Below are 21,331 nucleotides of genomic sequence, written 5' to 3'. Positions count from 1 at the left end.
AGCTGGTCAGCAAAACAATAAAACCCAGATAACAATATAGTAACATTCAGCAATGTAACATTTAAAAAATGTGTAGCATAACAATGCTTTGCATCACAATGTTCTTAAATAACCAAGTGAAAAACATATTTTTCCTGAAACATAACAGTGTACTTTTTCTGATATACGAAAATAAACTCTTAGTTATCTGCAATTTAAAAAAGGAAGACTTATCTTTAAACTATTCTACTGCAACAAAATATGCTACTGTAACAGAGAATGTACACAACTACATAATATTAACATGTTTTATATGCATTATTTGAGGTCTGAAAGCTCTGCGTCTTTTTGTTATTTCAGCAGAGCCTCAAAACCCCCCGAACAAAAACAAACCCAGAGCCCAGAGCGCAGAGCCCAGAGCGCAGAGCCCAGAGCGCAGAGCCCAGAGCGCAGAGCCCAGAGCGCAGAGCCCAGAGCGCAGAGCCCAGAGCGCAGAGCGCAGAGCGCAGAGCCCGGGCAGCAGCAGCCGTAGAACTCGCCTTCATCTCCGCCGCAGCCCGCAGATCTTCCCCGCGTCCGGATCTCAGCAGCGCCTCTAAACCCGCAGCACGCGCAGCACGGCCGCGGCTCCGGACATGCAAAACTCCCGTTTATTAAAACCTGAATCTGAAGACCCTGCTGTGTTTTGCAGCTGAATCTGAGAGGAAGTGATGTTTGTAATGTTTACGGATTTTCTGTGCAGGTCTGAGAGGGGGTGCGGGCTGTCTGTCGGTAGGTGGTGCCAATGTTCACGATTTGGTTTTGACCCAAAATCAAGTGTCTGTTTTTGATCATTTTAAACAGCATTTTTCTGTTCCCAACATGCAGTCAGGCCTTTTTATTTATTTACAGCGGTTCTAAATGGAATCAGATTTCATAAAAACTTCAAAATCAATGTATTTTTAAATTAATAGACATTTTTATTCATTTATATTGCAATAATAACATTAATACTAGTACTACTACTACTACTAATAATAATAATAATACAAAATTATTGTATTATTATTATTATTATTATTATTTTATTTAATTATTATTATTATTATTATTATTATTATTATTATAAAAAAATATTATTATTAATAATAATAATAATAATAATAATAATACATTATTGTATAATAATAATAATAATAATTATTATTATTATTATTATTATTATTATTATTATTTTATTTTATTTTATTTTATTTATTATAAACGGGGCAATGCGTTTTTCTTCTAATAGTAACTTATCTTCTAGTATAAGTGTTGTTAAGAATTAACAGAATTTTGGGATATGAACCACGCCTCAAGTTCCCTAGCTCCTCCCCCTGGTCCTATATATATATATACCTCCCAGGTGCTCCTCACCTACATGACTTTCGACCTCGCACGACAGCACCTGCTGATCTCGCCGCCCTGGGCCTTGATCTGGTTGCCTCGGATTTCGAGCTGTTCTCTGACCGCTCATCCTCTGCCGCTCTCATCTCACTCCAGGCTGCGCTCCGTGGTCTCCTCGACTCGGCTCACCTGATACCCTGCCCAGCACGTTACCTGCCCAACTCGTCACGCTGATTCCACGCCTCAGCACTGGCGCAAGCTAAAGCTACGAGTCAGTTCCCGGTTCGGAGCATCGGATCTTTTGATCCAGCGCAAGCTAAAGCTACTCGATCCAGCTCGTCAGACGCCCGGCCCAGCACGTTACCTGCCCAACTCGACACGCTGATTCCACGCCTCAGCACCGGCGCTAACTAAAGCTACGAGTCAGTTCCCGGTTCGGAGCATCGGATCTTTCGATTCAGCGCAAGCTAAAGCTACTCGACGCAGCGAGTCGGTTCCCGGTTCGGAGAATCGGATCTTTCGATTCAGCGCAAGCTAAAGCTACTCGACCCAGCAAGTCGGTTCCCGGTTCGGAGCATCGGATCTTTCTATTCAGTGCAAGCTAAAGCTACTCGACCCAGCGAGTCGGTTCCCGGTTCGGGGCATCGGATCTTTTGATTCAGCGCAAGCTAAAGCTACTCGACCCAGCGAGTCGGTTCCCGGCTCGGAGCACCGGATCTTTTGATTCAGCGCAAGCTAAACTACTCGATCCAGCTCGTCTGATGCCCGGCCCAGAACGTAACCTGCCTGACTCGCTGATTCTACGCCTCAGCACCAGCGCCAGCTATTCTGCTCGACACAGCGAATCAGTTCCCAGACAGCGCGACCACCCTCCCTCCCTCCCTCCCTGCCGGTGAGGCTGATCTAATATCTCGAATTAATACATGGTTTCCTCAGTTTGATCTATTGTTCTCGATTTACTCGATTGTTCCCTCTATTTATATCGGTTTCCTCTATTTTATTATTTTCTCTATTCATTGTTCCCTTAATTCATTCAATGTTCCCTATAATTAATTCACTGTTCCTTCGTTCAATCAATTTATTGTTCCCTCTATTTAATTGTTGTTCTCTCTAGCATTCCGTCGAACTGTTTGCCTGTTCAGCATTATGTATTATTCCCTCTATGTAATTTACTGTTCCCTCTATTTATTTAATTGTTCCCTTAATCCATTTCACCATTCCCTAGATCTATTTCACTGTTAGATTTAACTTATTGTTCCCTCTTTTTATTCATCGCTCCCTCGATTTATTGACCTTTTCCTCGATCTGTTTCACCGCTAGATTTAAGTTATTGTTCCCTCTATTTATTCATCGTTCCCTCGATTTATTGACCTTTTCCCTCGATCTGTTTCACCGCTAGATTTAAGTTATTGTTCCCTCTATTCATCGTTCCCTCGATTTACTAATCATTCCCTCGATCTGCTTCTCAGCTAGATTTAAGTTGTTGTTCCCTCTATTTACTCATCGTTCCCTCAATTTATTAATCGTTTCCTCGATTTATTTATCATTCCCTCAATCTATTTCATCACTGGATTTTATTTATTGTTCCCTCTTCATTGTCCCCTCGATTAATTAATCATTCCCTCAATCCATTTCCCTGCTAGTTTAATTGTGTTCCCTCTATTTATTCACCGTTCCCTCAATTTATTAATCATTCCCTCGATCTATTTTACAGTTCGATTCAATTTGTTTCCTCTATTTAATTAATCATTTCACTCTATTCATTGTTCCCTCGATCCTTTTCACCATTTCCCTTGGTCTATTTCACTGTTCCTTCGTTCCGTTTCCCCGTTCTAGTTCCCTCGTTCCCTGGTTCCCCTTGTTCCCTGGTTCCCTCGTTCCCTTATTCCCCTGTTCCTTCGTTCCCCTGTTCCCTCGTTCCCCTTGTTCCTTGGTTCCCTAGTTCCCTTATTCCCCTGTTCCCTCGTTCCCCTCTTCCCTAGTTCCCTCGTTACGTTCCCTAGTTCCCTCGTTACGTTCCCTAGTTCCCTCGTTACGTTCCCTAGTTCCCTCGTTACGTTCCCTAGTTCCCTCGTTACGTTCCCTAGTTCCCTCGTTACGTTCCCCTGTTCCCTGTTCCCCTGTCCCAGTTTCCGAGTCCCCCAGTTTCCGAGTCCCCCAGTTTCCGAGTCCCCCAGTTTCCGAGTCCCCCAGTTTCCGAGTCCCCCAGTTTCCGAGTCCCCCAGTTTCCGAGTCCCCCAGTTTCCGAGTCCCCCAGTTTCCGAGTCCCCCAGTTTCCGTTCCCGAGTTCCCCTGTTCCCTCGATCCGTTCCCCTGTTCCCTTGATCCATTCCGCGACGGCTCCTTTCTAATTCCTCGATTCTGTTGTTTCCTCAGTTCTCTTTCTGTTCCCTCAATCCCTGCAAGCGAGGCGGACCCCTGCACCCGGCCATACTAACGCGCTGAATTCTTCAGTCGTCACTTCTCTCCGCCTGCTGGTTGAAGTCCCTCTAGTGTCCGCGTTCTTCGTCCAGGCGCCCCTGTCTGCTGTGATGACCTTTGGTCCTGCCTGTTGCTCTTTTGGGGACTAAGCTGGACTCTCTCTACTTCAGGCTTCTCTTCTTTGATTTCAGAACAATCCTGTCTTCCAAGCTGCACGCGACATCATGCAGGACCCATCATCAGTTGCAGGCCCATTATTGGTTTCCACGTAATGAAATGTGGAAGTGTGGAAATCCAGGGAACTAACTCTTCAAACAAGATCAGACTGTTTAACTCTGTCAAATCAGTACTGCTGTACGGAGCAGAAATTTGAAGGACAACAGTGCCAACAATGAAGAGTGCAGTCATTCATTAATTCATGTCTGCACAATATTCTCCAGATCCACTGGCCAAACATCATTCCAGAAAGGTGTTGGAGATGGATCGGACTCAGTCTTCGGAAGCCTGCCTCCAAGCACTGACCTGGAACCCAGGGAGAAAGAAGTAGAGGAAGGCCCAGAAACATGTCGCGTAGGGATCTGGATGCGGACTTAAGCGGATGTGGTACACCTGGAGTCAAGTAGGACAAAGGCCCAGGATCGGGATGCCTGGCGAAATCTTGTTGAGGGCGTATGCCCCAGAAGGGGCGAACGGACCTGACAAAGTAAAGAACAGACTTCAGGCCAAAAAGGGACAATCAGTCTACCTTAAACTTCATGAGATCAACCCCTATTCTCAGCCGATTGGCCTTCAACCCAGTTGGGAGCAAGTGTCATACCCTAGACGTTGATTTAGTTTTTCATGGTTGTCACATTCCCTTGTCAAGAGAAGATAACTCACCCGGCCACAAACCTGTCGAACTCCCCATTCAGTCAAACATTATACTGGTTTTCAAATCGTATCACGAGGACGATGCTAACTCTGCATGCCATCTACTATTAAGACTTTTCACTCAAACCACCCGAAACGCCGTTCAAGATCTTATGAAGTTCTGCTGAAGACCCCAGACTCTCACTTTCGCTTACCTCACTTTCAGTTCAGATTCGGCTGCCGGTCCTCACACTTCGTCTTTTTGGGGGGATTTGGCTTGAGAACCGTCCCAAGCTGTTCTGAACTGTACCCCAAGTATCATCATCACAGTTCCCCTCCCCGCATGGTGTAGGCGGGGTTCATTATAGCAAAGTGTTGTTAAGAATTAACAGAATTTTGGGATATGAACCATGCCTCAAGTTCCCTAGCTCCTCCCCCTGGTCCTATATATATATATATATATATATATATATATATATATATATATATATATATATATATATATATATATATATATATATATATATATATATATATATATATACCTCCCAGGTGCTCCTCACCTACATGACTTTCGACCTCGCACCCGCCTCCACCCCATCACCACCCTCATCTTAATCTCTTACCTAGCTGCGGGGGGGATTTGGCTTGAGAACCGTCCCAAGCTGTTCTGAACTGTACCCCAAGTATCATCATCACAGTTCCCCTCCCCGCATGGTGTAGGCGGGGTTCATTATAGCAAACTTAAGTTATACTAGCTCATATCTAGGCACTTTAATGCAATCTTAGTGCAATTTCTACTTTTATTTCTTTTATTATTTTTTTTATTTATAAAAATAATAACAACAATTTATTATTATTATTATTATTATTATTATTATTATTATTAGTAGTAGTAGTAGTAGTAGTAGTAGTAGTAGTAGTAGTAGTAGTAGTATAATGGCGATCAAACAAGCTTTCTTGTTTGTAGTTTTTTAAAACGAAGGAACAGTTACAATTCTACAGAGATAAAAAATAGTAAAATGTTAAAAACAATACAAAAGCAATTTTAGTGTGCTTTACATTATTAAACTTATATTTTCGAATGAACAGAAACAGGGTCACAGGTGTGTCAGGGGAGTTTCTTGCCAATGGGGACAACGGGTCAACACATATACAGTATAATTTTATCTCAATAGGTCAACACATTCACACAGCCCAGAGAGATAGAGTTATATGTTGATGATGGTAAAATAGTGGCAAAAACTACCAAATAGTTTTTTTTTTTTTTTTTTGAGAAAGCTATTTTGCCTTACATCACTCTGCATGTACCGTATCCCTCTATCTTGAGAAGATTTTGAAAATACATTTTTGGCCAAAACTAGGTGGATTTTTGTTTACTTTGTTTGTTGAGTGCAAATATACCCTAATGTTTAACTCTGTCTCTACAAAGTACAATAGTATATAGTACAAATCCCACCCAAAGCTGAGGTACTAAAAACATGAGAGAATCACAACGACGTTACAAACCCAGTGTCAGTTTTGTACCATTTGTTCTTAGAAAATGGGCTGCAAGATAAGTAAGAGTAAGCTCTCATATAATATAGTATGGGAATCAGAAAGATTTGTTCATGGGTTTCATGTACTGTAGGTCTCACATATGGATGTCAGTGATGGGCTCCATCAGGGTCAGTGATTATGAGGACTATGAGGAGTGAAACATGGGCCTCATCTGGGTTGTACACTGTACATGGGCCCTTGATGGGCAATTCTGCTATTCCAGCTAAGCCATCGATTCCCAATGAAAACATCCTCATCGCTGACCAAAAGCGAAACTGTACAAATGTACCTGTCTCTTTCTGACAAGTGGAATCTGAGTAAATACTGTGTCTTTCTCATACCCTTCTCTCTGCTGCAGTGCAGGATTATGGCCTGGTGTTAGAAGGTGGATTAGAGCAGGAATAATGACGGAGGCAGAAGGGTCTTTGGAAAAGCCTCAGAACTAAAGACAGGCATGCAGAATTGTCAAATCCTCAAAGCCCTGTTAATCTACATAGAAAAGAAAACAAGCAAAAAAGAAATGATTTCGAATTTGAAATTTGCATTGATTCAAGTTTGATAAATATAAGGACAAACTGCAAATACACTCTTTTTGTGCTCTGCAGTATTTGCAGACATATTTAGACTATTATTAGACTAAAAATAATTTGCCTTTAAAACCATTAGAGAAACCTTGTGGAATATTATTTACCACAAGTGTTAATAAGTAACACCAGCATTAACGTTGGGTATACACTGTAAACACTTAAGAAGAAACACACACTGGTGAGCTAATCACTAATCTCAAAGGGACTGGTAGGCCAAGGAAGACCTCCACTGTAGATGGCAGAAGACTCTTAACTAATGTTTTAAAAAATCCTCAATTATTTGTCTGACAGATCAGAAACAACCTTTAGGAGGCATTTGTGTTTTGTCAGAGATAACTAAGTGTATATAGAAGACCACATGGTCAGAAATACAGAAGCTGCAGTGCGTAATGCAAACCACTAAACAGGTTTGCCAAAAAGTGTACAGTCTTTAAAACAGTACCTGCCAGAGCCTAAAGAAAATAGTATCTTTTAGGCAGAAGAGATCAAAATAAATGGCATGTGTGGACTGCCCACAATCCGCAACATATCACTTCATCTGTGAGACATGGTGGTGGGAGTGTCATGGCATGGGTATGTACAGCTGCCACGGATACTGCCACAGTTATCTTCAATATGCATCAAAGATAAACATGATAAACTGCTTTAATGTAACCATCATTGCTATATCTGAAACATTATTTTTTTCTGAAGTGAGGGGGGCTGTGTAAAAAGAGTGTTATATTTAAATATGGAAAATATATATTTTATTTTTGTTTCCTAAAGTTTCCTAATAGTTTCCTAAATTTCCATCAGAATCAAGAAAGTGTCTGTCAATCAATCAATCAATCAATCAATCAATCAACCAACCAACCAACCAATCAATCAATCAATCAATCAATCAATCATAACATAACATAACATAACATAAATATTAAATGTGAAAAACTGTTGATCAATACTGTTGATTGAACAATGATCATTTTTATCACATGTTTATTAGTGTCTTGAATGTGTGTTGCAGTCATGTGGTGAGTAAAAATAAGCAGCTGACAGACCAACAGGTCTTTCCCTTAGTGCAGGGGTCAGTCAGGATTAATCATCCCTGTCTTAGTGGTGAGACTGGTGTGGTTTTGTACACACCGGAGTGGTTATTACGCAAGCTGGCAGGGTCACATGGTGTCTTCTGAGACCAAAGGATTGGATGTTGTGAAAGAGGTAAGTAGCTGAGAGTTTAAGTATTGTTAAGGGTGTTACGGCTCCGGTGTGTAGGCTGAGTGTGTATTCCAGTATTGAGCTCCATCTGCTTCTCCATCGTGAGCGGGAGCCAGACTGCAGGCTTTATTATTAGGCCTGCACTCCAACTGCTCAACATGCTGTCAATAAACTCGATTTTTTTTATTGTTTTACTCACAGTGAGGAACCTTTGATTATTCTGACATTAAAACATAAAACAAACTTTGTTTTACATTTGGTCTGAATTTGGACTAAAATGAAATACACAATAGCATGCCTAAAGTCCTTGGATATAGGACAATTACTATTCCATGACTTTTTGCCATATCTCATGGAAGCTAAGGAATGCTCTTTAATATGCGATAATTCCTGATGTAACTCAATCAAATATAAATGTTTAATTGAGCAGCTAACAAAAGCAAATTTTCCATATATTGCCACCTGGATTTAAGTAAGTAAATGATGTGGGGTTGATCCTGCAGTTGGTCTGCAGGTTTAGGTTCAGCAACAGTATGTGCTGAAAGAATGAGGTCAGCTGACTACCCAGACCTTAACCTCATTGAGAATCTTTGGGATGTGCTGGATGGAGAAGAGCTGCTTTGTGCAGTGGTCAGACTCTACCATCATCAATGCTGCTGCAAGATCTTGATAAAAAATTAATTCAACATTGGATTGAAATAAATATTGTAACACCACTAAAGCTTAATGAAACAATGGCACAGCGAATGTGCTGCAATCAAAGGTAAAGGCAGTCCAATAAAACATTTAGGCATGTGCCCTTTTTTTTTGGTGGCAAATTCTTTTTGGGCCAATCAGTGTATAGTAATATTTTCAACCCCCAAAAATCTTGGCAACCTTTTATTACATTGATCACTCTAGAGAAATCATACATGACCCTAAGGTCAACGTGCCAAAGGCTAAGCTTTGGCAAAAGAAGTCTTAAAGCTCCAGAGCTGGAGTGACCTCAGAAGGTCTCTTGTGGCCAAATGCAATCAAATGCTCACACCAAAGCCTAGTGTATACAGAGGTGATGTATAAAAAATAAAATAAATACAAAAAATAAAAATAATAAGAAAATAAAAACTATATATTTAGAGATTTACGTCAGATTAAAGTTTTTATCTGAGCAGATTTGTTTTTAACTAAATCACGAGACTTTTTTTGGCATACATTAGGGTTAGTTATGAATAAAAAACTTTCCTAATAAAATTAAATTATTTTTTAAAGATTCTGTTTTGGAGTTCTGAGAATAACTACCAAATTTAATTATTTTCAGATTCAAAGCTGGCAAATCAATTTCTTGATTTTGGAGCCAATCCCACAAACTGCACCAGGAATCTTGTACAACACGACACTGAAAGAAAAGATGATCTAAATCTTCCTCCTCATCATCATCATCATCATTGCAGAATGTGCATCCATCAGTCTCAAAATAATTTAAATCTAGAATTAGTTGGATAAATGTAATTTAGAATTTTAAAATGGACTTCCTTTACTTTTAGAGGAAGAGAAAAATAAATATATTTTTATTTATTAAAATAATATATATATATATAATATAAATATATAGTTCTAATTTTATAGATTATATTTAGACCATAGTCATTAAGAATATATGGCCGCTTAACCTGACCAGGATACAACTCCTACTGTAACACTCGCCAAATGAACTTGTTAGTCACCTTTTTATCTTTAAAAGTAGAGACTGTTATTGTACTGTTATTTCTTGTACTTTTTATTTTATTTATTTATTTTTTCATTCTTATACTGAAATGAACGTGTTTTGAAAGTACTGTGGCATTAATATTTTTTGCATTTAGGCATTAATGTTTTTTTTTTATTGTTATTTGTATTCAGACAAACAGTGATTAAACTGAAACTATATTGTTTCATTCACACTTCCAGTAATTATCATTTCATTGTGATCATCGTTTCATAAGCCATAAAATGTATCAATCAATCAATCAATCAGTCAACTTTTATTGTGACATGGAAATACATTGAGGGCAACCCTCATTTTCAATGTAGCCGAGAATTTACAAAAAACAGAGACAAAGAAAATATAATATCAGGTTGGAGCAGGAAAGAGACGTGGAGAGCAGATGCAAATGCGAGTAATTTTATTAAGAAAACTAAAATAAACAAAGAACTAAATAAACAAAGAAATATGAAGTACATAGAAACTACAGAAACAAACAGAACACATAACATAACACACGGAAGAACACACAGCACATGGAGGAGATACACATACAGGAGGGCAATGAAAACATGGAGACACAACAGGACAGACACGGAACAAGGTCAGGATGTCACATAATAATTACATTGAATCATTTTAAAATCAAAAATATTTTTTTTAATTACAGTGAATAAATATAAAAATAAACGTGTGGTTTAACTGACAAAAAATTAAGATAACAAATAAACAAATAAACATATAAACAAATAATAATAATAATAATAATAATAATAATAATAATAATAATAATAGCTACAAAATAACTAGGAACAAAAATAATAAAAGAAGTAAAGAACTAGGAAAAGAACTAAAACAGGAAATTCAATTAAATAATAAATAAGATTAAGTAGAAGAGGAACCAGCTGTCTGAAGGTGGTTATATATGATAAGTGAGCTGAGTTTTAGAGTTTCCTGTAGTGAATTCCAGCATGCTGGTGCACTGTAGCTAAAAGCTGATTTTCCTGGCAGCTGATCCAATCACTAGAGTGAGTCTGATAATTACTGTTATTTAAATTCATTAATGAAGTGATGTAATCTGGCAAACGACCAGGGAGTGAATTTTTTTTATAAATAAAAATCAACCAGTGTCTTTTCCTTCATATCGTTAAAGAGGGCCAACCAACCTTTGAGTTCTGTACGGATCTCCAGTAATGAACCTCAGTGCAGAATGATACACTGGCTCCAGTAATTTGAGGTAGTTGGAGAGAGCATATTTATAGATAACATTGCCATAGTTTAGCACTGATAGCAAAGTTACTTCAACTAATCTTTTTCTGGTGTGCATGGGAAATCAGGACTTATTTCTATAAGAATAACCCAGCCTTTGTCTGTAAAAAATAAGAGTCCTCTTAAAAATGATCAGTTTCTTTGATTTTACCAAAAGCCTCTGGAATATAATCTAAAGGAAGATGGATGATCACAAGCCATCAAACCAAGCTGAACTGCTTGAATTATTGCACCAGGAGTAAAGACATAAAGGTATCCAAAAGCAGTGTGTAAGACTGGTGGAGGAGACCACGCCAAGATGCATGAAAACTGTGATAAAAAACAGGGTTATTTCACCAAATATTAATTTCTGAACTCTTAAAACTTTATGAATATGAACTTGTTTTATTTGCATTATTTGAGGTCTGAGCCATTTCTTATTTTCTGCAAATAAATGTTATAAATGAAAATATTTTTATTTGAAATTTGGTAGAAATGTTGTCTGTAGTTTACAGAATAAAACAACAATGTTTTTTTTACTCAAACATATACCTATAAATATCAAAATCAGAGAAACTGATTCAGAAACTGAAATGATCTCTTCATTTTTTTCAGAGCTGATTACCAACCCATGCACAATTGTTTCTGCATTAAAATTAGTAAATACATAATAAATAAATGGTTGTTGTGGATAATTAGATCAGTAAATCAGTAATTACGCTTTTAAACTGTGCATTGTTATGAAGTAAAGAGACTTCTGGAATAGTGGCATCTTTAAGGTGAAGGAGCTGAAGTTAATTTTGAGTAATGAGTGATGGCAGCGAGGCTGCTGGGCTCAGGATCAGGAGCCAAATGAGATTTAAGCGTGTTCTAAAAATACCAGACTGACCATTCCAGGTCAGCTCAGTTGTAAAGAGTTGTAAATGAAGGAGATTATGTCAGTTGGCTGTTGGAAGGAAAACAACAGAAGCAGAAGCTCCAGAAGGCTCCAGACAGTGTGTCACTCTGAGGACGTGTGATGGGAATTTTTTGGGAATCGTTCCGGAACGCTGCTGGTGGTTGGGTGAGGAATGTGTGTGCTGGATGTTGATGATGGGTCAGACTCAGAGCGAGGATGATGATGAAGTAGATCTGGTTCAGATTCAGACCCTCTACACCGCCTTCATGAAGCAGTGTCCCAGCGGAGCTCTGCATCTCCACGAATTCCGGAACATCTTCGGGGTACAGAGCTCCTCAGAGGAGGAGGCTCTTTTTATGGAGTTAATATTTAAATCGTTTGATCGAAACAAGGTATGTGATTTATATATGATATTATGTACTTACATAATGTGACATTAGAAAGCGCACTGTGAAAAGATATCTGGGAAAAAAATGAAGCAAATAAAAAAAATAAAAAAAAAACAGTTATTTTCTGGCAGCAGGAGTGCTAGAAAAAAATAACATAAAAATAAAAAAATTACATAAGTTACAAAATGGTAAATTACAGTTTTGTTCTTAATGCTGCAAGAATATTTTTTTTAGAGTCTGTATCGATCAAAAGTCAAACGAGTCTTATTGTCTATTTTATTTACAGAAAAATGCTGTAGCATTTATTGGGAAAAATCTGTTAAAACTACAGTGAATTATTCATCAGTATTTATTAAAATATAAATATAAATTTCTTATAAAAAAATAATAATTATTAAACAAATGCTATGAATTATTATATATAAGATTATAATTATACAGCTTCTAACATCAATTATATTGACCGTAAATTATTTTACATACACTAGCAAACAACATTTTTAGAATTAGAATTTCCAACTAAATAACATTTTTGTATGTTTTTATATTTTTATGTTTTTACATTGATTGTTTTGTACAGTCAGTGGTCATTATGAATAATTTAGTATATGCTTTTAATTATTTAGTTTCCATTATGTATTCTTCAGTATCTGCTATGGATGGGTATTCATTGTGTATTATTTATTATTTGCTATAGATGAGTCAGTAACTTCGCTTATTATTTAGACACTATTATAAATTATTCATCATACCCCATTTAATTCCGACCCTGCAATGTGATTGGCTGAGAGGTGTCGTTGAGTGTCATTATCAGCCGGTAATGCACTGTAAGCGAAGCTCTCCATGTATTACTCTGCCACGTACAGGTAACCTAGCAAAGATGCAGCGCTTACAAACCAAACAGCACAGCTACAAAGAGAGCAGCAATGGAACTGTTTTAACTCTGTTTTAACAGATCATATTTTTAAGCAGCCATAATGAAACTGTGGTATAACCGCAAGGTAATATACGGCAGGTTCATGTTATAACATGTAATATTGGCACAAGCACAGCACAGCAGTTCCAATATTACATGTTATAGCACTTACTATTATAATTGCTTAAGTATCCATTATGTATTATTCAGAATCTGCTATGAGTGGGTCAGTAACTATGCTTTTTATTTAGACACTATTTTAAACTATTCAGTATCCATTATGTATAATTTAGTATCCGCTATGGATGAGTCAGTAACTATGTTTATTATTTAGACACTATCATAAATTATTCAGAATCCGTTATGTATTATTTAGCATTTGTTATTAATTATTCAGAATCCATTATGTATTATTCAGTATCCATTATGAATTATTTAGCATTTGTTATTAATTATTCAGTATCCATTATGTATTATTCAGTATCCATTATGAATTATTTAGTACCTGCTATGGATGGGCTAGTAACTATACTTATTTTTAGACACTATTATATATTATTCAGTACCAATTATGAATTATTTAGCATTTGCTATTAATTATTCAGTATCCATTATGTATTATTCAGTATCCAATATGAATTATTTTGTATCTGCTATGGATGAGTCAGTAACTATGCTTTTTATTTAGACAATTTTATAAAATTTCCAGTATACATAATGTATTATTTAGTATATGCTATGGGTCAATAACAATGCTTATTATTTATACATTATTATAAATAATTCAGTATCCATTATGTATTATGAATATCCAGATTCTAATATACAGTCCTGCTCATCATTATTGGCACCCATGAAGTTTTTTTGTATAGAGCACTCATATTTAAAACAAAATAGAAAATTAGAAAAAAACCTTAAGCTTGCTGTGACACTGGTATTGGCACCCTTTACACTAAATTAGTATGGAAACACATTTTCACTCACCTGTGGCAAATCCCATAGGATAATCACCTGTGGCAAATTATCAGTGCCCATGTGACATGAATTAGCCAATGAATGAGGACTTCAGGGTTTTAAAAAGCCAAACCTTGGGCCATGTTCTTTTGTTACAATGGTGAAAACAAAGGAGCTGTGTGAGGACATCAGAACTGCTATTATTAGCAAACACAAGACTTCCAAAGGGTATAAGGCCATCTCCTAAGACCTTGGTATCCCTGTTTCAACAGTGTGCAATGTTATTAAGAAGTTTGCATAGCATAGAACTGTCAAGAACCTTCCTGGCGTGGTGGGAAGAGGGAAATTGACGAGAGAATTTGAGAGAAATTGTCTTCGAAGGTTGGTGCAAATGGTGGAAAAAGAACCAAGGCAAACATCCAAAGAACTGAAGGTCAACCTGGAACAGTCTGGGGTCATGGTTTCAACAAGTACCATACGCCACACACTAAACCAAGCAGAACTTTATGGGCGAAGGCCAAGGAAGAAACCATTGCTGAAGAAAAGACATAAAAAGGAACGACTGATCTTTGCCAAAGAGTACCTTGACAAACCACAATCCTTCTGGGAAAATGTTCTGTGGACAGATGAAACAAGAATAGAGCTTTTAGGCAATGCAAAGCAACAGTTTGTTTACAGGTGGCGCAATGAAGCTTATAAGGAAAATAACACCCTACCATCAGTTAAGCATGGTGCAGGATCCATAATGCTGTGGGGTTGCTTTGCTGCGTCTGGTACTGGAGGACTTGACCGTATCACAGGAATCATGAAATCTGAGAATTATCAAGAGATTTTAGAGCGAAATGTCCTACCCAGTGTAAGAAAACTTGGTTTGAGTCGAAGGTCATGGGTATTCCAGCAAGACAATGACCCAAAGCACACGTCCAAAAGCACACAGGAATGGTTTAAAGGGAAACAAATGGACTGTTTTAAAATGGTCAGCAATGAGTCCTGACCTCAATCCCATCGAAAATCTTTGGGGTGAGTTGAAAGCTGCCATTGGGAAAAAGAACCCTGCAAACATTCAAGAGCTTGAACAAACTCCAAGGGAAGAGTGGGGAAAAATACCAGCTGAGAAGTGCTAGAAGCGTATAGATGGCTACAATAAACGTTTGAAGGCTGTCATCACACTAAATCCAAATATTAACAGGGGGTGTCTTTATTGCTGCTCATGCTGTTTATTCTGTTTTGTCTTTAAAATTGCAACATGCAAATTGAAAAACAATGTTTTATTTGTTGTATTACTTTGAACCTCCAATTAAAAAATCCTGAATATATAACTTTGGTACATTTATGTTTATTTCTGTAGATATTGTCAGGTTATGCAAAAAAGGAAGGGGTGCCAATAATGGTGAGCAGGACTGTAGATTATTCAGCAACTGTTAACTGTACTGTGTATATTTTCAGGATAATATATTAGACTTTGTGGAGTTTGTGGCTGCAGTCCATCTGGTGCTCAGAGGGAAACTGGAGGACAGACTCAAATGGTCTTTTAAAGTCTATGACAAAGATGAGAACGGAAAACTGGACAGAACTGAAGTCAGGCATATTATCACAGTAAGACCAGTTTTGTTTCCCATCTGATACAGACAACACACAGTATCTACTATAATTTGTATCTATTTGCATTTGTGTATAATTCATGTGTAAAAACAGAACAACACATTATTTAACACATTCTTTCTGAGTTTGTGGCATATATTAATTTAACATGTCTTCTTTTTTTAACTGTTCTTTTCAGATTATTTTTAAACTTAAGAAAATAAACATAGACATGACCCCCGGGGAAGTGTGCGACAGGATATTCGATCTACTGGACCAAAATAAAGACGGTAAGTGTTGTGTGTAAATGTAATCTGTGAAAAATGTGTACACACACTTCATTATAGAAGCAATATACAAAAAACTACAGTATACACTGTATAATACACTGCCTGGACTAATAAAAGATCACACAGTTTAATATTATGTTGGGACGACTTTAGCTTTGTTTCTGATGGAATAACCAGTGTTGGGCACGTTACTTTGAAAAAGTAATTAGTTATAGTTACTAGTTATTTCTCCAAAAAGAGTAACTCCACTATAAAAGTAACTAGTTACCAGTAAAAGTAACTATTGCGTTACTTTTGTGTTTCTCGCCCCCGTTTGTGCACATAATGCGGCTGAACCTAGACCTGACCAACTGCAGTAACGGCAGATCATAGCCCCGCCCCCACAGACTTGTACACTAGGCACTAGGCATAATGGGTGCATCACTTCAGCTGCTATAAGTCTTCTTACCCTCCTTCCATCAATCCAGAGTCCAATCTTGTGTGGAAATGCTCTTACTTTCACTTTTAAACAGTAATAGTTCTAGTGTTGTATTTCTACCATTAGATTTTCTACCACCACATTCTTTCCTCGACAAAGATGTTTCCCCACTGTGTTTTCACTTTTTAATAATGCGTTGGACAGTTTTTAACCCTTTTCTCCTTAGATGTTTTCTCTGCTTGACGAATGCCGATAATTGAACCCTTTTGACACAGATTAACATATTTTTCACAACCATAACCAAGATGAGTCTTTCCACATGGTTGTTTAACAAATGAGAAGCTACTCACTGCATCAGTTAGGTGCAAGTAACTTGTTGCCAGCTAAAATATAATGACCCATGTAGCAATTATCCAATGAAAGACTGTTACTTATTTGCTTAGTTGCGTAAATCTAGGTGGTGACTTTCTTTGGCCAGGCATTGTATGAAATAAAAAAATAAGAAACAAGTTCGATCATGCACACTTCTGCCATGTTTTACATAATGATGAAAACATAAAGCAGAGCAGTGCCATACACGCTGGATTAGCTTCAGGTGCTTCCATATGGGGCCTCGCTCTGACATTTAACCAGACGAGGATTAAACAGGAATTACTCCCAGTTCTAAACACGGAGAGGGACTCAAATGTACACATATGGTACACGCTGGTGCGGTGTGGTGTGTTGTGTTTTTGTGTGTTAGAGATCTGATTGTTTGAGGAACCACATGATGTTGCATGTGGTTACTTATAATCATATGATGCCATGCAATGATGACGTCACATGACGTCATTTTTAATGCACTTGATGTCAAATGTGTCCTGCGTCTAATTCAAATTACATCATTTGTAATTCACACAATGTCACATGTGTTCAGTTATAATTTACATAACATCACTTCTAAATCACGTGATGTCACTTCTTGTTCACATGATGTCACTTCTTGTTCACATGACGTCACTTCCAATTCAAATAATGTCACTTGTAATTTACGTGGTGTCACTTTAAATTCACACAATGTCACATGTGACCAATAGCAATTCACATAACATTACTTCTAATTTACATTTTCTGACATCTAATTAACATAATGTCACTCTAAATTCACATGATAGCACAAGACCAACTCTAATTCACATGGTGCCACTTCTAATTTACATGTCACTTCTAATTTGGTTGATATCCAATATGTCCACTTCTAATTCAAATTATATCACTTCTAATTCACACAATGTCACATGTGTTCAGTTCTTATTTACATGGCATCACTTCTAATTCACATGATGTCACTTTCAGTTCAAATGATGTCACTTGACATTTATATGGTGTGATTCCTACTTCAATTGATGTCATATGTGGCCACTTCTAACTTAAACTATGTCACTTCTAATTCAAATGATGTCATTTGTAATTCACACAGTGTCACATGTCACCAGTTCCAATTCACATAACATCACTTTTAAATGACATTATCTGGCATCTAATTCACATCATAGCACAAAGCCAATTCTTATTCACATGTCACTTTTAATTCAATTGATGTCACGTGTCCACTTCTAATTTAAATGATATCACTTCTAATTTACACAATGTCACATGTGTTCAGTTCTAATTTACATAACATCACTTCTAATTCAAATGATGTCACTTGTAACTTACGTAGCGTCACTTTAAATTCACACAATGTCACATATGACCAATTACAATTCACATCACTTCTAATTTATATTATTTGGCATGTAATTCACATGATGTCACTTTAAATTCACATGATAGAACAAGACCAATTCTATTTTACATGATGTCACTTCTAATTTACATTATTTGGCATGTAATTCACATGATGTCCCTTTAATTTCACATGATAGCACAAGGCCAATTCTAATTCACATGATGTCCCTTTAATTTCACATGATAGAACAAGGCCAATTCTAATTCACATTAAGTCACTTCTAATTTACATGTCAATTCTAATTCAATTGATGGTCACTTCTAATTCACATAATATCTATTTAGGAGAAATTATTTATCATTGACGTTGTGTTACAGTGATTAAAGCAGTTTAAGAGTGGGGATTGTTTGGATGTTTGATTTGGAAAAACCATAACCAGAACTCTCTTCTCTCACAGGTCAGATATCGCTGGCTGAGTTCATCGAGGGGGCTCAGAAGGACGCCTGGATCATGGATTTACTCAAACTAGATTTTGACGCAAGCAGGTGGTTTAAAGAACACTGGAACAAAAAGACATGACAAGAACATCTCCTAATAAAAACTCATCTGCCTTAAAATCTCTTCTGAAGGCTCCAGTGGACAGCCTAAAGATGGAGCCAGTTTTCCTGGTGTTTACTGGAAGTAGTGTTGGATACAACACGTGACTACTGCCTGGTGCTGCGTAGCCAGTTCTGCACTGATCAGGTCAGAGCCAATCTGCGAACTTGTGCACTACTGTTACCCAGAATGAACCTGCTGGACTCAAAGAGTGATGGATCACAAAGAGCCTAGAGCACAGCAGTATAAGGAGTGAAGCACTGACTCATTGGCAGCTGACTCACAAAAACACTGTTTTTAACACGGTTTTAACCTTAAAATATGGGCCTAATTATTGAGTAATTCACATGAATTATCACATGATAGTAGGCCTTAAAGGTCTTAAAATCACTACCTGGACAATACGCCTTGAGAGTAAAGGTTAAAGGTGAACTTCAGTCTTTCAACTTAATCTCCAACAGCTACATCTCCATCTTAACTATACTATCAATTATCATGAATAATAGTTTCAACCTCACATTTTACCGAAGAACAGAAAATCTAATAATCATTTATGGAGCGTTTTAAGGTGACATTTGACATGCACATAATGAGTATGTGACTTTGGTTGGGGGGTGGATTTGTTGTGGTTTTAAAACCTATTTACCACCATGTTATTTTACCTCAGAATAAAACATACTGATTTTCTTTTAACAATTGTTGAAAAATGGTGTGCTTTTCTGTAAATGGCTGGTTTATGACGCTGCAACTGTCACTTTAACACGTGATAAAAACCAGTTTATCATGTTGTTAAAGTCCCAAATAGCAGGAAAAATCAGCAGAATTGGGCTAAATGTGATTTATACTCAACAACTAGTAAGTTGGCAAAAGCAAAGTGGGCTGATTTATATTATACTTGGCAACAAGAAAAGCCAATTCTCCCATTATGCCGCTTTAAAACACATCTGTAATAGAACCTGATCAACTTTTAATTTAATTTAAAATGCAGTAGACCAAACAAAGCAGACTAAACAAAATAATGTCCTTAACAACACAGTGATACAGCCTTGTGGAGAATTTGGGCATCCAAGGTAAAAATAAAACAATAAAAAAAATTTGTGCAGGAAACAAATTGAATAATATGTGTATGTGTTTCCTGACTCTAACAAACATTTATTATTGTGTAAAAAATTTAAATAAATCAAACGAACGGTAATGGTGCTTTAGACTGTGCATAAGTGTGTCTCTGTAGAACAATAGTTCTCAACCCTGGTCCCTCAGGACCCCCCTGCCGTGCACATTTAGTGGCTTCCTGCTCAAACACACACTGCCTTCAGGAAGGGCTAAATAATTAGTTGATTAGCTGGATCTGTGTAAACACTAGCTAGGAACAGTGTAGATTAGCTGGGAATGATGTAAAATATTAAATGTGCAGGGGGGTCCTCCAGGAAAAAGGTTAGGAATCACTGCTGTTGAGAACCAACAACATGTCTTATTTGACCAAGGGTGTCCAAACTTTTCCATAAGATTCTTTATAATGATGATGCACATGCTGTATATATATGTATATATATATATGTATATATATATATATACATATATATACATGGCCAAATAAGTAAACCTTATTAAATCTTGTGACATTTAACATACACATTATTTTTTATGATAATCCAATACAGCCTCCATCTATTCTTAGTTTGTTTGAGAAGTGATTTTCTGAGATGAGGCATGTTGTCTCTGAACAAAGCCCCCAGATGGTGCCCCAGATGATAAAAGTCCCCCAACTTAAAACTTTTGTGTTATGAAATGCCTTTCACCAGCCTTAGATTACATTTCAGTATCAGCACTGTGCAGTTGATCACGTAACTCACTTTCAGGATTAGATCATTGATCATTGATGTTTCTTTGGTACATCAGTTTTTCTTCTGGATGTAGCTGAAATCAATGAGCCTTTCCAACACTATGGCTGGACTGTAATGGGAAGTTGTTTAAATGTGTCTCTAATTTATTTCAAATAAATATATTTCATTAATTTTTTGGATGGACTACATGCAAATAACAGAGCATCCCTGCATAAATATGCTGCTGAAGTGTTGAGCCTGTTTGGGGATTGGTTTAAACTTTTTGTCACTTGCTATATAATATATATTTTTTACAATATACTATAAAAGTCAAGAACAGATTACAGTTTAGAGTGTTCATTGACATTAACTCAACTTATTTTGATAAGACAGTTAAAGCCCTATTTTAGCAATCTTTTAAAAAGTTCTCTATAGGGGAGGTATCAACCATGCACTATGCAGCTTGACTTAGGATGTGTCAGTGTGTCTTTGCTATCGTAACGATGGGAAAAGTACGACTTGCGTGTCTTGAAACACACGAAAGGCATTCTCTTTAAGGGCCAGTCTGTGTTGACAATTCACTGCCAAGATAGCAATGAACGTCTGACTGTTGACGTCTGTCTAGGTTGTATTTGTATATATTGTCAGTAGCGCACCTGTGTTTTCCACTGCCAAGATAGCAATGTGGTTGCACTAAAACTGGTGGAAACGTGGGCTGGTTCGTTGAAAAGCACCACGGTTCTTATAAGCCTGAACAGAACTGGTTTAAAAACCAGAGGTCTTTTGGGTGGTAAAGCACTAGGAGGGCCACTCTCACACACACACACACACACACTGCAATTGTTTTTTTTA

General features: G+C 37.3%; 2 protein-coding genes across 3 annotated transcripts in view; one reads left to right on the top strand and one right to left on the bottom strand.

Moving 5' to 3' along the window:
- Positions 1-672, bottom strand: part of zgc:101566 (transmembrane protein 263) — a 105,481-nt gene extending 104,809 nt beyond the window's left edge. Inside the window, exon 1 of one of the 2 annotated variants that reach the window (XM_049484387.1) lies at positions 519-672. In XM_049484387.1, the coding sequence (XP_049340344.1) occupies positions 519-524 (6 nt within the window). In that variant the 5' untranslated portion in view covers positions 525-672. The remainder of the gene's footprint in view (positions 1-518) is intronic. The other variant, XM_049484388.1, reaches the window with a different exon arrangement.
- A 10,817-nt stretch (positions 673-11,489) lies between these two features.
- On the top strand, positions 11,490-19,352 carry guca1g (guanylate cyclase activator 1g). The gene is made up of 4 exons (XM_049484386.1): positions 11,490-12,192; positions 15,506-15,655; positions 15,840-15,930; positions 18,517-19,352. The coding sequence occupies exons 1-4, from the start codon at positions 11,986-11,988 to the stop codon at positions 18,636-18,638; spliced, it is 570 nt and encodes a 189-aa protein (XP_049340343.1). The 5' UTR covers positions 11,490-11,985; the 3' UTR covers positions 18,639-19,352.
- The last annotated feature ends 1,979 nt before the right edge of the window (positions 19,353-21,331 follow it).

This window comes from Astyanax mexicanus, chromosome 10 (assembly GCF_023375975.1).
Source record: "Astyanax mexicanus isolate ESR-SI-001 chromosome 10, AstMex3_surface, whole genome shotgun sequence".
Lineage (NCBI taxonomy): Eukaryota > Metazoa > Chordata > Actinopteri > Characiformes > Acestrorhamphidae > Astyanax > Astyanax mexicanus.
Note: the sequence above shows the minus strand (reverse complement) of the source record. Positions and strands in the feature narration are given on the sequence as shown.

Excerpts from the sequence above, each read along its gene's own strand:
- guca1g (XM_049484386.1), top strand. The coding sequence starts at position 11,986 with ATGTTGATGATGGGTCAGACTCAGAGCGAGGATGATGATGAAGTAGAT. Across the intron at positions 12,193-15,505 it reads AATCGTTTGATCGAAACAAG|GATAATATATTAGACTTTGT; the intron begins GTATGTGATTTA and ends GTATATTTTCAG. Across the intron at positions 15,656-15,839 it reads AAGTCAGGCATATTATCACA|ATTATTTTTAAACTTAAGAA; the intron begins GTAAGACCAGTT and ends TGTTCTTTTCAG.